The following is a 13,720-nucleotide window of genomic DNA, read 5'->3' on the forward strand; positions in this document are numbered from 1 at the left end:
AGGGAAACCGGAGTTTTCCACCCTGACCATAAAAGGCAATGTTCGTCAAACAGCGTGGCACTCCCAAGCACCTCCTCACAAACCCGCTCACCACAACCTCCTTCCTCTCATCACCAATGGCCACAATACCTGTGGCATCAATCCAAACTTCAAACATCATACCTTCAACTTACCTGGCATACCTCATCCATCAAACCTCTCAAAAGCTTGTTCCTCACCTCCTCTACCCTTCCCACATCATTCATCTTCCCAAATTCTTCACAGGGGCCTCTGTCAATGATTGAACCACCTCCCCTCCCAGCTCAAACCTGTGCATGTTATCCACCACTCCTCGTCTCACCACCACACGCCTCGACTTTCTTGCTTTAAATCCCATTCTTGCCCACCGCATCAACCTTTCCAGTCGTCCCAGTACCTCTACTGCTGCATCAGCGGACTGTTGGACAACTGCCAGGTAATCCATGAAAGCAAACATTGCTGGCAACCTCTGACCAGGGGCTAGCTCCACTTCTTTCCCATGTCCACTCACCTCACATATCAACTCCATAACCATAACAAACAAAATAAGGGAGATGGTACATCCCATTGGGATCCCCACTTCCAACTTCTGCCACTCTGTTACATAGGACTGTGTTGCAAACCACATCCTAAACTGATCAAAATATTATATCAAAACATCAGAAAATCGCTGTGGCACCCAAAATAATCTTATACTTGCATATACATATATCAAGGGAAGCATGAAGCACCCTCCTCTTTTATATGGAACGGTTTCTCTGTATGCAACTTTAACACAGGGACTGAAAATTAGTTTCTCGGCTTTTACTGGACAAAATCGTCTGCAAATTTCAGAAGTAAATACTTTGTACATCGAGGTTTATATGTTCCAAATTGCAGCAACGTCCGTTTCCGCATTCTTGAGTTTTGTTAACGAAAACCCTTGAATCAACTTTGGTGTCCGTGCGTCTGTCCGCCCGAAATGTGTTTGTGCACATATCTCAAAGGCTAGACATTGAAACTAGCTGAAACTTGGAATATGCATCTTCCAATATGTCCAATTAATGGCTTTCAAAACAAATTCCACCAAAGTGCCATAGTTTTTGCTTGGCTCAGGCGGCGAACCTCAAAGTTGGACATAGAATAATTTCGACTCCGGTAGTAATTAATATAGAATATTTTCTTTGTTCAGGATTGTATTGATACTGTATTTCATGACGAGCAATGGTAGAGATGGTTTACTTTATCGGACGGGACCCCCATCAGACCACGGAAAATAGGTTGGTTTTTAATTATTGTAATTTAATTGATGTATGTGATGTCTCCATGTATTTTTTCATCCGTCGTTGCAATGGCCCCTTTCTATGGCCACTTACAGTGGCTGTAGAAAACGAAGCATATTCTTGGGAAAATGCCAGGGGCATAGAAAAGGCCCCTTTTTATGATGGTATATGCCATGTGGCAAACAATAGAAAATAAGAGACATTCAAAAAAATCTCATGTGCATGTTGGACTACCCTTGTGTTTTTAGGAGGAACCAAGTAATGTTCTCAAAGTTCATATAAAGGGGCGCCTTACATATTTCAGTAAAAACCCGTCGGTACGTAAACTGAACGACTCCATCAAACTTTTGTGAAATCTTCCCAAACTTCCAGTCTTGCACCGACCTCTCCTGTGTATGTGCTGAAGGGTTTTTTTTTCTTCTTCTTCTTCAACCTAAATCTTCAACTTGAATTGTTCATAAAAATGTAATATCACAAATATTACAAATAAATTAATTTGTGCAAATTAAATGTTTGTATTTTGGTGTAAATCATGACATTACAGCAACTCAGGTGCAGTCATTATCCTTCGTTAAAACAAGCCCGTTCCTCTGCAGCGACGTGTGGTGAGGCGAGCGCAGCAAGCTGATCCGTGCTAGGCTATATATATATATATATATATATATATATATATATATATATATATATATATATATATATATATATATATATATATATATTCTTTTGTTGTTGTTGTTGTTGATATGAAAATGTTGGTTTTCATTTTGCATTCATGAACTGTTACAAAGGTCACTTTAATTTGCGCAAAAGCCATAAATGGTGCAATAATTTGAGTGGATCAATGTTGTGGAATAAAACGGTTGCATTATTTTAGGACTGGCTTTGTGGTGCCATGGCCTTTCATTGGATCATTTCCACAAGTTGGTGGTCACTGTATGGTGCAAAGCATTTGTGTTGCCTCTTGATCCAACTCACCGAGTGAGCTCGAGTTGCATAAACAGACCGAAAGTGTTTCGCTCAACCACAGCATTGGGTTCCTTTTGTGATTGTTGTATTTAAAACTTTACTGTAGAAAATGTTTTTTTGTTTTTTAAAATAAACGATATGCCTTTATTGGGATGAATTTTCATTGTTTATCTATTATCATACTGGGTAACGGGGCGTCTTTGTACAGCATGGAGATGGTGTACAAGGCTGGCTCGGTTCCGACAATGAACCACTCTCAGGATTTACTTGGCGAGGAGGCTCTGAACGTGAGACCACAGGCATCCAGATGTGGAGCGAAGTTTTTCTGGTGGATCAGCCTAATGGGACTAAGGTTGGTATTGTCTCTTGGGAATGTTTGCATTTGGATTTGGCTCAGTGAGATTTTGTTTGTTTCGTGGAATGAGTCGTTTCATATTTGCTTCATTTTTTTTTATTAGGGATCAATGACTGATGAATAGTTAAAATGCCCTATTATTTGGAATCAAATCAACACTCCCCCCTTCTCCACTCTGACACCCTACCCTCCCCTCCACTCTGGCACCCACTCCTCCACTCTGAAACCCTTCCCTCCTCTCCACTCTGATACCTTACCCTTCCCTCAATTCTGATATCCTACCCTCCCCTCCACTCTGGCACACACCCATCCGCTCTGATATCCTACCCCACCCCCCGCACTTTGATACACTATCCTCCCTTTCACTCTGATACCCTACCCTCCCTTTCACTCTGATACCCTACCTTCCCTTTAACTCTGATACCCTACCCTCCCCTCCACTCTGACATCCTCCTCTCCCTCTAATACCTCCCCACCCCTCCACTCTGGCACCCTTCCCTCCACTCTGATACCTTACCCTTCCCTCCACTCTGATACCTTACCCTTCCCTCCACTCTGATACCTTACCCTTCCCTCCACTCTGATACCTTACCCTTCACTCTGATACCCTACCCTTCACTCTGATACCCTACCCTCCCTTTCACGCTGATACCCTACCTTCCCTTTAACTCTGATACCCTACCCTCCCCTCCACTCTGACATCCTCCCCTCCCCTCTAATACCTCCCCAGCCCTCCATTCTGGCACCCTTCCCTCCACTCTGATACCTTACCCTTCCCTCCACTCTGATACCTTACCCTTCCCTCCACTCTGATACCTTACCCTTCCCTCCACTCTGATACCTTACCCTTCCCTCCACTCTGATACCTTACCCTTCCCTCCACTCTGATACCTTACCCTTCCCTCCACTCTGATACCCTACCCTCCCCTCCACTGACACCCCGACTCTCCCTCCATTCTGACACCTGTACTCTCCCCTCTCATCACTTCCCCTCCTCTCTCCACTCCACTCTAACACTCCTGGGGAGTGAAAAGAAGACAAAACATGAAACTCTGTACAACTATTTATTAAGAAAATCGCGACCGCAGCTGAATGCTCCTCAGCAACACTGACATTTGTAGTACAAAATATTGACAGCAAATAACGACTGTTATACCTGGGTGATGCATTTTTTTTTTTTTTAAACCAAATAACAGTATTGATAGCACATCGATATAATTCCCTCTTTGTAGTCTGTCTTGGGTCTTTCCCAAGTAAGTCCCTTAATTTGAATAGTTATCTCCCTTACCCGCACTGCTATATGATAACTGTTGTTATTACTGCATGTACTTTGGGAATATATATTTATCCGACATATACGGTAACTGTTTTTGCGTTTACTTATTTCTCTAAATATTCAAATATTCACTTTCCACACACAAAGTTAATGCATGCCACATTTGAACATTGTAAACAATGATAGTCTGCAATGTTTACTACACGGTCTAAAGGACACACATTTGTAGTGGCATTTCTGGATGCAGGGTACACTACTCTGCATTGCCCGAATTAAGAGCTCACTGGAAGAGTCGTCTTCTCTTGAACGGTGCATTTCACAATGGTCTACATATCCATACAGACATCAAGGCCATTTTATGTCTGGGGTATAATCGTCTTCACCTAGTGAGCACATCAAGGCGCACTGCAATCAACTTAAAATAAACAAAAAACAAATATTATTTCTGAAACAACAATGTCCTTGACCCTCACGCACCAAAACAATCCTTCGCCGTACTCAGAATCGAGTTGCAGGCAAACCTCGTGCTGTCCAGCCAGAAGGGTGAATACCTAATAAATAAAAAAAGAAAAAAAAAAGCGACTGTGGCCTACACACCAATAGTTATTGCTTAGTGCAGGATAAATAGAATGACAGTTTTATAGTTTCCTGATCATACTGGGAAATCTGCGTATCTGTGGGAAAGGGAAAGGCAGACCAAGCTTAGTCGTCTGTGTTCAGCTGTTTACTAGTAAAATGGCGACCGCAACAAAACACTGAGTCAGGTGATCCAACCAACCAAACGGACAGAGTTGTTTCGTTGAGGTCGTCGACATTAGCTAAATTGAGGTAGTACCAATGACAACTCGACAGTGACACATAATGCAATGTTTGTTGTTCACGGGAATAGTGCAGTAGCAGAGGGCCCAAAAGTGCTGTGTTTTTGGAGTTACCCAAACCCGAGGTAAAATATTTGTTCTCATGGGTATATAATCAAAGCCTGGGGTCTCAGGACATATAATCAGCATGATGACATTGCCAGAAACCTGTGCGAGCTGAGAATTTTTTGTTTCCATGGTAACCTACATAGTGATAGCCATGCCAGTGTTGACACTCTCCCTTGGACATATAATCTTGAAGCTTGGCACAATGTTACACAATACAATGTGGCACAAGTTTCTGAAATTGTGATGTGTTGCCCACATTGGTTTCCATAGCAACACATATAAATATCACAAAATAGCCTAGCAACTGCACACCTAAAACACATCATATATGTTTTATTTTTCACTTATCTTCATAATTCCTCAAATAATATTATATCTGACTGTCCCAAAACAAGGATACAAATAGTATGTACATGGCATTAAGTAGGTATACTCTCATTACATTGGAAACCACTGCAACAGAGTACCATCCATGACAATCCCCCTAATAGTTATTACTGAAAGTCACTGACTGATGGATTCAGGAATCTATTTTAGGAGTTACCCAAACTCGTGGAAAAATGTTTGTTCTCTCGGATAAAACCCAATCCAGCAAACAGCATTTTAGAAAATTGGTTTGAACATGTTCGCATGTAAATTGTAAGATGAAAATCCACCTACTGCGTTTTTTGTACATGAATAGTGTTACGGATTCGTCACTTCCACAGTTGTGGTTTTCACCCACTTGACATGTTTCTGATATTATGTATTTTTTATTTATTTATTTTTTATTATTATTATTTTTTTTTTTTTAAATTTTTTTTTTGTATACAAGATCGAGGCTCGTGAAAGACCGAACATTAATCACACAGAAAGACAAACAGACACACAAAACAAATAACATCGGGAGCGGTAGACAAGATGGGGAGAGAGGGGGAAGGACACAAACACAACATTTGAGAGCAGGGACCGAGAGACATGGAGACATCGAGAGAACTGTGGGAGGGAGAGGGCTTTGGGGGGGAGGCATGGGAAGGGGGGGGGGGGGGGTGGGAGAGGTATAAAACATATGGACACTGCCAAGACTTCCAGGAAAGAAGTTGGAATTTCAAACAAGGTGGATCTGGGGTGAATTAGTGGGGGTAGAAAAGATCAAGGTTTTGGATGGGGGAAGATAAGAGATGGTGGTGAACAGCTGTTTTGAAGACCTGGAGGGAGGAGTGTGATTGAAGTGAGTGTGGGAGTTTGTTCCAGAGGCGGGAGAAAAGAGGAATGAAAGAGTGAAGGTGAGCAGAGAGCCGAGATTTCGGCAGTTTAACCATCAGAGGGTGGCTGGCAGATCTTGTGCGACCTGTAGGAATATTTGGGGGACAGAGCACAGAGAGAGTTGGGGGAGCAAGGCCGGAGAGGAGTCGGTAGAAGACAGAAAGACCACCTACCTGCCTGCGGTGAGTGAGTGAAAGGCCCTCAGAGATAGCTTCATCGCGGGAGATTCCAATGATTCTGAAAGCTTTGGATTCAACAGCGTGAAGCCGAGCCAGGTGTGAGGCAGGAGCACCAGCCCATAGGGGAGAACAGTATTCCATTGAGCTGCGGATGAAAGCCTTGTATGTGGTGAGGAGCTCAGGTGTGCCTAGGAAGGACTTCGCACGACGGAGGATGCCCAGTCGGCGACTGGCTTTGGAGGCCAGCTTGGAAATGTGGTTTTCCCAAGAAAGATCATGGCAGATGGTGAGACCCAAAAGCTTGAGCGACAGAACTTCTTGGAGAGGATTGTTGAGAAAGTAGATGGGAGGGTTGTCCAGTCGATCTTTTCGGAGAGACATAGTAAGAGTGTGAGATTTGTCAGGATTGAAAGACATGTTCCACATGTTTGACCAGTCTGTGATTTTGTCCAGGTCTTCAGAGAGTGAGGAGGCTGCAGACTGCCGATCTGAGGGAAGAGGAATGGAGCGGCAGAGAGTGGACTCATCAGCAAAGAGATACAGAGGATTTTCCAGAGAGTCGGAAAGATCATTGATAAAGACCAGAAAAAGCACAGGGCCCAGCACACTGCCTTGGGGAACTCCAGCCTGAACGGGAAGGGGAGATGAGAGAAATCCATTCAGGGCCACACGTTGACTACGACCAGAGAGGAAGTCCGCAAGCCTTGTATGGAGATTTCCATGGATACCATAGGAGGAGAGTTTGGTGAGCAGAGCTGGGTGCCAGACCGTATCGAAGGCACGTGATATGTCAAGGGAGACGGCTCTGATTTCCTGTTTGGCATTGAGGACCTCCATCCATTGTTGAGACAGCAGAAGCAGCATGTCCAGAGTAGAGTGACCTGGTCTGAAACCAAATTGATGATCAGAGATCAAGCCATTGGAGAAGAGGAAAGATTTCATATCCAAAGCAATGATGGATTCCATGACTTTGCTGATAATTGGGAGCAGGCTGATTGGTCTGTAGTTGCAAGGATCTGTTTTTGCACCTTTTTTGTGTAAAGCGGTAATGTTTGCTGATTTCCAGGATGCTGGCAGATGACCTTGAGCAAAAGATAGGGTGAAAAGAACAGAGAGAGGGTGAGATAGAGCGGCAGAGCAGGATTTTAGGACCCGTGGGCTGATGCCATCTGGTCCAGTTGCAGAATCAGAGTCGAGGTTTGACAAAAACTCCTCCACCTTGTCAGGAGAGAAGGTCACAGAGTCCAGGAGCAGTTTGGTTCGACTGGGAAAGGTGGGAACAGAGAGAGATGGGTTTGGGACTAAGGATTTTGAGGCAAACACAGAGTTGAGGCATTCGGCTTTGTCACGTGCGATGTCAACTGTGTGGCCATTTGAGGTAAGGGAGGGGATGGAGGGGGAACAAACACCAGAAACGGATTTGACCAGACGCCACCAGGATTTGGAGGAAGGAGACAGGTTTGAGAGTTCATTCTTGAGTGAGGAGAGATAGTGCTTCCTGGCACTCCTGAGGGTAGACACACACTTGTTCCGAGCTTGGTGGAAGGAACTGAGATTTCCTTCAGTTGGATTAGCCTTCCAAGAGGCAAAGGCAAGTTGTTTCAGGGCAACTGCCTCACCACAAGATTCAGTGTACCATGGATGGGAGGAAGGGTAAGACAACTGAAGGCGAGATGGGATAAATCTGTGCATGAGAGAGATCAGTTTGCTTTGGAAGAATTCCCAGGAAGAATTGATGTCAGAGGCAGTGGAGATGGGAGACCAATCCAGACGATTGATGGCTGCTTGAAGACCGTCCCAGTCGGCCTGAGTGAAATGCCAGACTCGTCGACGCTGAGGAGGCTCTCTGAGAATGGCCAGAGAGATGTCCACTTTGACAAGCACATGATCAGAAGAACCGATTGGAGCAGAAGAAGAGCAGCAGACATTAGCAGGGAAGTTAGTCATAACCAAGTCTAGAAGAGAAGATACTCCATTGGCTGAGATCCGGGTCGGGAAATTGACAGATTGTGTCAATCCCAGTGAGTCACAGAAGTCCTTTGCTGAGGTGCCATGACTGGTGAGAGAGGAACCCACACCCAACCAGGTGGCATGATGACAATTGAAGTCACCACATATGAGGAAGAGAGAGTTGGGATGAGTGGATAGAAGTTGGTCCATGTCGTCAGACAGTGAAATGTAGATGGAAAATTATTATTGTAGTATGTAGTATTATTATTATTCTCAAAAGGTTTATTATTCAGGAACAGCTATCTAAAGTTAAAAAGGTTAACGTAAAATGATACAGGAAACCGAACCGGAAGAAAAGGAGGTGAAGAGGAAGAGGCGGCGCAAGCAAAGTTGGAGAAGACGCGTGACGTCAAGGCTCCATAGCGAGGCTGGTCCACCGACAGTCGCGAGGGAACTTTCAGTTCCTTGAAGGGACATCCTGTGATGGGAGTTATCGCTGGAGTGGAAAATCTGCGTAGTCAGATTTGGGGCGCTGAGATTTCGACGAATCCTCACCTAGTCGCATCGGCTCAAGTAAGAGCCGTCGGCCATTTTGAACCCCGCGCTCAGGACGCCTACAAATGTTTTGCCTCGCGTAATCTTCACCCCAACATCCTACCGTTTGTCGGGGATGTGTGTGTGCAACCGCTTCGTCTCCAATTACGTTGCGGTTCGCTGAGTGAGCGGTGAAGGTGCCCCTCTGAAGGGCGCCGTTGTACAGTTTCGGCGGGGCGATCCCCATTGTCAACTGTACGCGATTCGAATATCGACTGGAGAGCGAGATTCGGGCTTCGACTGGATATCGTTCCAGCGATCGCTGAGGCGAATCACATTCGCCTTGGAAAAGGTTATGGAGACATTGAGGAGTGTCCTTTTCACTCGCTGGGAGCAGTGAGTTATTTGACTTTATTGATGGTATATAGAGTGCACTCTTAATTGCCATTTGTTGTACCGTTATCCCTGTGTGATTTTCAATATATTATTTGTTCATTTATAATCATTGGTGTGGTTTCACTATTGATTTCTAACACAGAGAATAACATATTTTTCTGCCGGGCTCCTCTCGGGGTTCGGAGGTTTACCGAGACCAGGGGATCGATGAGGAACCCGTAACAATAGTTAATTCATTCTTATGAATAACTAATTAGTCACTATCCTAGTCAGTGTCTCCACGGTGATCAAAAAAGGTCACGAGCTTCCTTCGTGATAGAATTTAAGGAAACTACTTGTCATGAAGAACAGCCTCACATGAACATGCTGTTGTGCGTGGTTGGTTGTGTTTGTAACAGGAGCAATTGGCAATGCAGGAGTGTGCGGAACAGTCACACACAACGCCATCGAGCAGTTCTGGTGCAGCTTCTTCCTGTGTCATCATTTTTGGCCTCAATAGCCCATCCACTCCCTTCTCGTAGCCGTGCTGTGTTGGTGGCAGAATGTCGTGATGGGCCAAATGTGCATGCTTCTATATGCACACATGGTATGCACACCTTGGCAAATGAAGTACAAAACTGTCTTCTGTTAGTGGGAGCTTCTTGGCAGCAAATTACTTGTCAGCCTTTTCACATCGGAGTTCATTCAGAGATTCACATTTGCTGTCTTCATACAGGCAGCAGATGAAGTGTGTGCCTGCTGCTTGCTGACCTCTGTCCATTGGTAATGTATCTCCCAGGTTTGCCATGGGCTTGAATGTATCTCCACCGTTCAGGCTTTCTTCTTCCTGTGCCCAAAGAAGGCACTTGGTGTCATGGCCTGTAAGACCATACACTGGCAACAGAAGACCACACTGATCTCTAGTGAGGCTGTTGAAGATGATATGGATGGGGATGGACCGTGGGAGCTTTGTGCACTTTCCTTGCCTTCCAGTCATGAAGTAGATCTCTTCAGCTTTGATGGATGGTTGGTGATGTAGGAGCAGGACGAGGACGTCATTGTCTGGACTACAAACCACAATGGCATCTGCACCTGTCTCTGCTGCTGTGATGGTGTGTAGGATGAGTCTTGTGTCGGTTTCCTCTTTCTTGGAATGCAAGTCTGGGCAGTTGGGCAGTCTGGGCAGTGTATGTGATGACTAACCCTTCCTCTCCTTTCCCACTGCTGACGAGTGTTGATTTGCAGCAAGTTCTTCCCCATTTTGCAGGAGGTAGTCTGTGTAGTATTTTTATTTTGTATGTCCGACTTGATTTTTCCCATATTTAGGTATCTCTTGTCTGTGACTTGATGCTGTCCTGCAGGTATCTGTCAAATGCAATATGCATCTGGGAGACAATTGCAATGCTGATGGCTTTGGTTCAGCTCATTATGAGACAGAAAACTCATATCCTGGAAGATGATGCTTGTAGTGGTATGGATGGAGCAGCCAAGGCCTGAGTCATAGCATATGGCCATCAAAGATAATTGCATCCACGTTGACTTCCAACTGGCTCATCCTGTCCTCTGGAACTGCTTCTTCAAGTTTGTGCATGAAGTCTGATTTGGTACATGCAGTCATGGTGCCATCTTCGATGAACAGGCAGGGGCATTTTCAAATGCAAGGACATGGTGCAAATTAACTTTTTTGATGGAATTGAAAGCCACAATGCACCGACACATGACTTCTCCATTTTTTGAGATGCTCTTTGCCTTTATCTTCACTTTTCTGTGCATCTCAGTCATAGTCTTGATATTTGATTGGGGTATTGGATCAAACAGGCTCTTGGAGTCACCATTCTTGATTATTGGTTCTTCGCCAACTGCAGACGCCATCATTAACCAGGCTTTTTTTTACGATGGATGATTTCACCACAAATGAAAGATTTTTTTTTTTTCCAGTCGAATATTGTTTCGCCTGTCACTGATCATGTAAGGTGTTTACCTGAACTACCTTCACATGCATGCTCACGACACTGTACACCTTCACCAACACCTTGGGTTAGAGAGGCCCGACGTTTCTCCGTAGCCCTTTGTACACGCGTTTTGCTACAGTAAGTTTATCTCCAGTTTCTTCGATAGTGAAAGGTGACGCCACCATTTAGGATTTCCTGCTAATGCTCTAAAATTTGTTTTGCTACATCATCAAGTCTTTCTCTGCATGCCCTAAATAAAGTTTTATTTTGGACAAATTAGGTGTGACACCCAGAGTCTTGTGGAATGGTTGTGCACAAAAGATGCAAATAGTCTTGTCAAAGGCAGCTTTGCATTTCTTTTCGGATGGCCTAGCTAACATCAAATTCAGAAGCCGTGCTTGGAATATCGATACGTCACACACAGCCCATGTAAAGGACCTTATATCTGAAAACGAATAAAGCAGGCATTATTAGATGTCACGTTTGTTAACATTCATTTCTTTAGCAACAATTTAATGGGTAATAGCATAATATATGTAAATTGAATTGCCTCAAGTGACATAGCATGCGAAATAGTAAGCATGTTTTCAGCACTAAACATGCTAGATTAATATTTCACCCATGTTTAAAATATTATATGCATAGATGATGAAATCTCTGTCATTAAAGGTAATTACCCTCGCTATAGGAGAGGGTATTGCTTTTGAGTCTGTTTGTTTGTCCATACAGAATAAATATGATTTTCTCTGCAACCGTTGGTCTGATTGACAGGAAATTTTCAGAACAGGTGCATCTCCTGTATAATTTTAAATAATAATTATGACGTCATAGGTCACGTGGTAGGGCTCTATCTTGGAAAAACCGAAAAACTGCACCTATATCAACAAAAGTGCTGCATTCAAAAAAAATTGAGACTTTGCTCTTTATAAAGAACGCTCAATGGGGAATTAAATATTTTAATGATGTCATATGTGCCTCCATTATGACGTCATAATTCGACCAGTACAAAACTTCATCCGATCAAAATAATTTTTTTTTTTTGTATACAAGATCGAGGCTCGTGAAAAAGCTAACATTAATCACACAAAAAGTCAAACCGACACAAACCGACACATAAAACACAAAATAAGGGGAGCGGTAGACAAGATGGGGAGAGAGGGGGAAGGACACAAACGCAACATTTGAGAGCAGGGACATCGAGCGAACTGTGGGAGGGAGAGGGCTTGGTGGGAGGTGGGAGAGGTATAAAACATATGGACACTGCAAGGACTTCCAGGAAAGAAGTTGGAATTTCGAAAAAGTGTATCTGGGGTGAATTAGCGGGGGTAGAAAATATCAAGGTTTTGGATGGGGGAAGATGAGAGATGGTGGTGAACAGCTGTTTTAAAGACCTGGAGGGAGGAGTGGGATTGAAGGGAGTGGGGGAGTTTGTTCCAGAGGTGGGAAAAAAGGGGAATGAAAGAGTGAAGGTGAGCAGAGAGCCTAGATTTTGGCAGTTTAACCATAAGAGGGTTGCTGGCAGATCTTTTGCGACCTGTAGGAATATTTGGGGGACAGAGCACAGAGAGAGCTGGGGGAGCAAGGCCGGAGAGGAGTCGGTAGAAGACAAAGACAACCAACCTGCCTGCGGTGAGTGAGGGAAAGGCCCTCGGAGTTAGCTTCATCACAGGAGAGTCCAATGATTCTGAAGAATGATTTTGAGCATCATCTAGGGATAAATTGGTGGAGGAAAAAAAAAATAGTGATGGCATCGGTCATGTGGTTCAGCTGCCATATTTGTTTATAACACAAAAGTTAGCGACAACTAACCCACCCGACAACTAACCGACAAAAAGACACCCACTCTATCCTGACAAACTGCATCTCTGAAATAAAATCCTGGCTTCAAATCAACTTCCTCAAACTTAACTGTGATAAATCTGAAATAATCATCATTGGCCCAAAAACGCTCACAAAATCCACCCATAGCTTTGCCCTTAACATCGACGGTATCCCAGTATCCACCTCCCCTCTCATCCGGAATCTTGGCGTCATCTTTGACCAAACCCTCTCCTTCGACAAATACACTAAACAGATCACAAAGACAGCCTTCTTTCACCTGAAAAACATCGCCCGTCTCCGCTCATCCCTCTCCTCCACGGCTGCAGAAACCCTCATCCACGCCTTCATCACCTCCCGTCTGGACTACTGCAATAGCCTCCTCTATGGTTCACCCTCAACAATCACCAATAAACTCCAATACATTCAGAACTCCGCTGCCCGTCTACTCACCCATTCCCGGACCCGTGACCACATCACCCCCGTCCGTCCTTTACAAGCTTCACTGGCTCCCTATCTCCCAGAGAATCCAGTACAAAATCCTCCTCTTGACCTACAAAGCCCTCCATAACCTGGCCCCATCCTACCTGGCTGACCTCCTCTCCAGACACACTCCCACCCGCAACCTCCGCTCTGCTGGTACCAACCTCCTGACCCCCCCCCCATCCGGACCAAATTCAGATCCTGGGGGGACAGGGCCTTCTCCATCGCTGCTCCCACCCTCTGGAACTCACTACCTCACACCATCAGAGACTCCTCCTCACTCACCACATTCAAAACATCACTCAAGACCCACCTGTTCAGCACTGCATTCAACATTCAACCCACAGCATTTAACCCCTGACTATCACTTCTCCTTCTCCC

General features: G+C 44.6%; 1 protein-coding gene across 3 annotated transcripts in view; it reads left to right on the forward strand.

Moving 5' to 3' along the window:
* Positions 1–13,720, forward strand: part of ATL2 (atlastin GTPase 2) — a 91,812-nt gene that overhangs the window by 23,667 nt on the left and 54,425 nt on the right. For all 3 annotated transcript variants that reach the window (XM_078784225.1, XM_078784224.1, XM_078784223.1), the window contains one exon: positions 2,455–2,598. In XM_078784225.1, coding sequence (XP_078640351.1) covers positions 2,455–2,598 — 144 coding nt within the window. The remainder of the gene's footprint in view (positions 1–2,454; positions 2,599–13,720) is intronic.

The sequence above is a fragment of the Myxine glutinosa genome, chromosome 9, assembly GCF_964187855.1.
Source record: "Myxine glutinosa chromosome 9, kmMyxGlut1.1, whole genome shotgun sequence".
Classification (NCBI taxonomy): Eukaryota; Metazoa; Chordata; class Myxini; order Myxiniformes; family Myxinidae; genus Myxine; species Myxine glutinosa.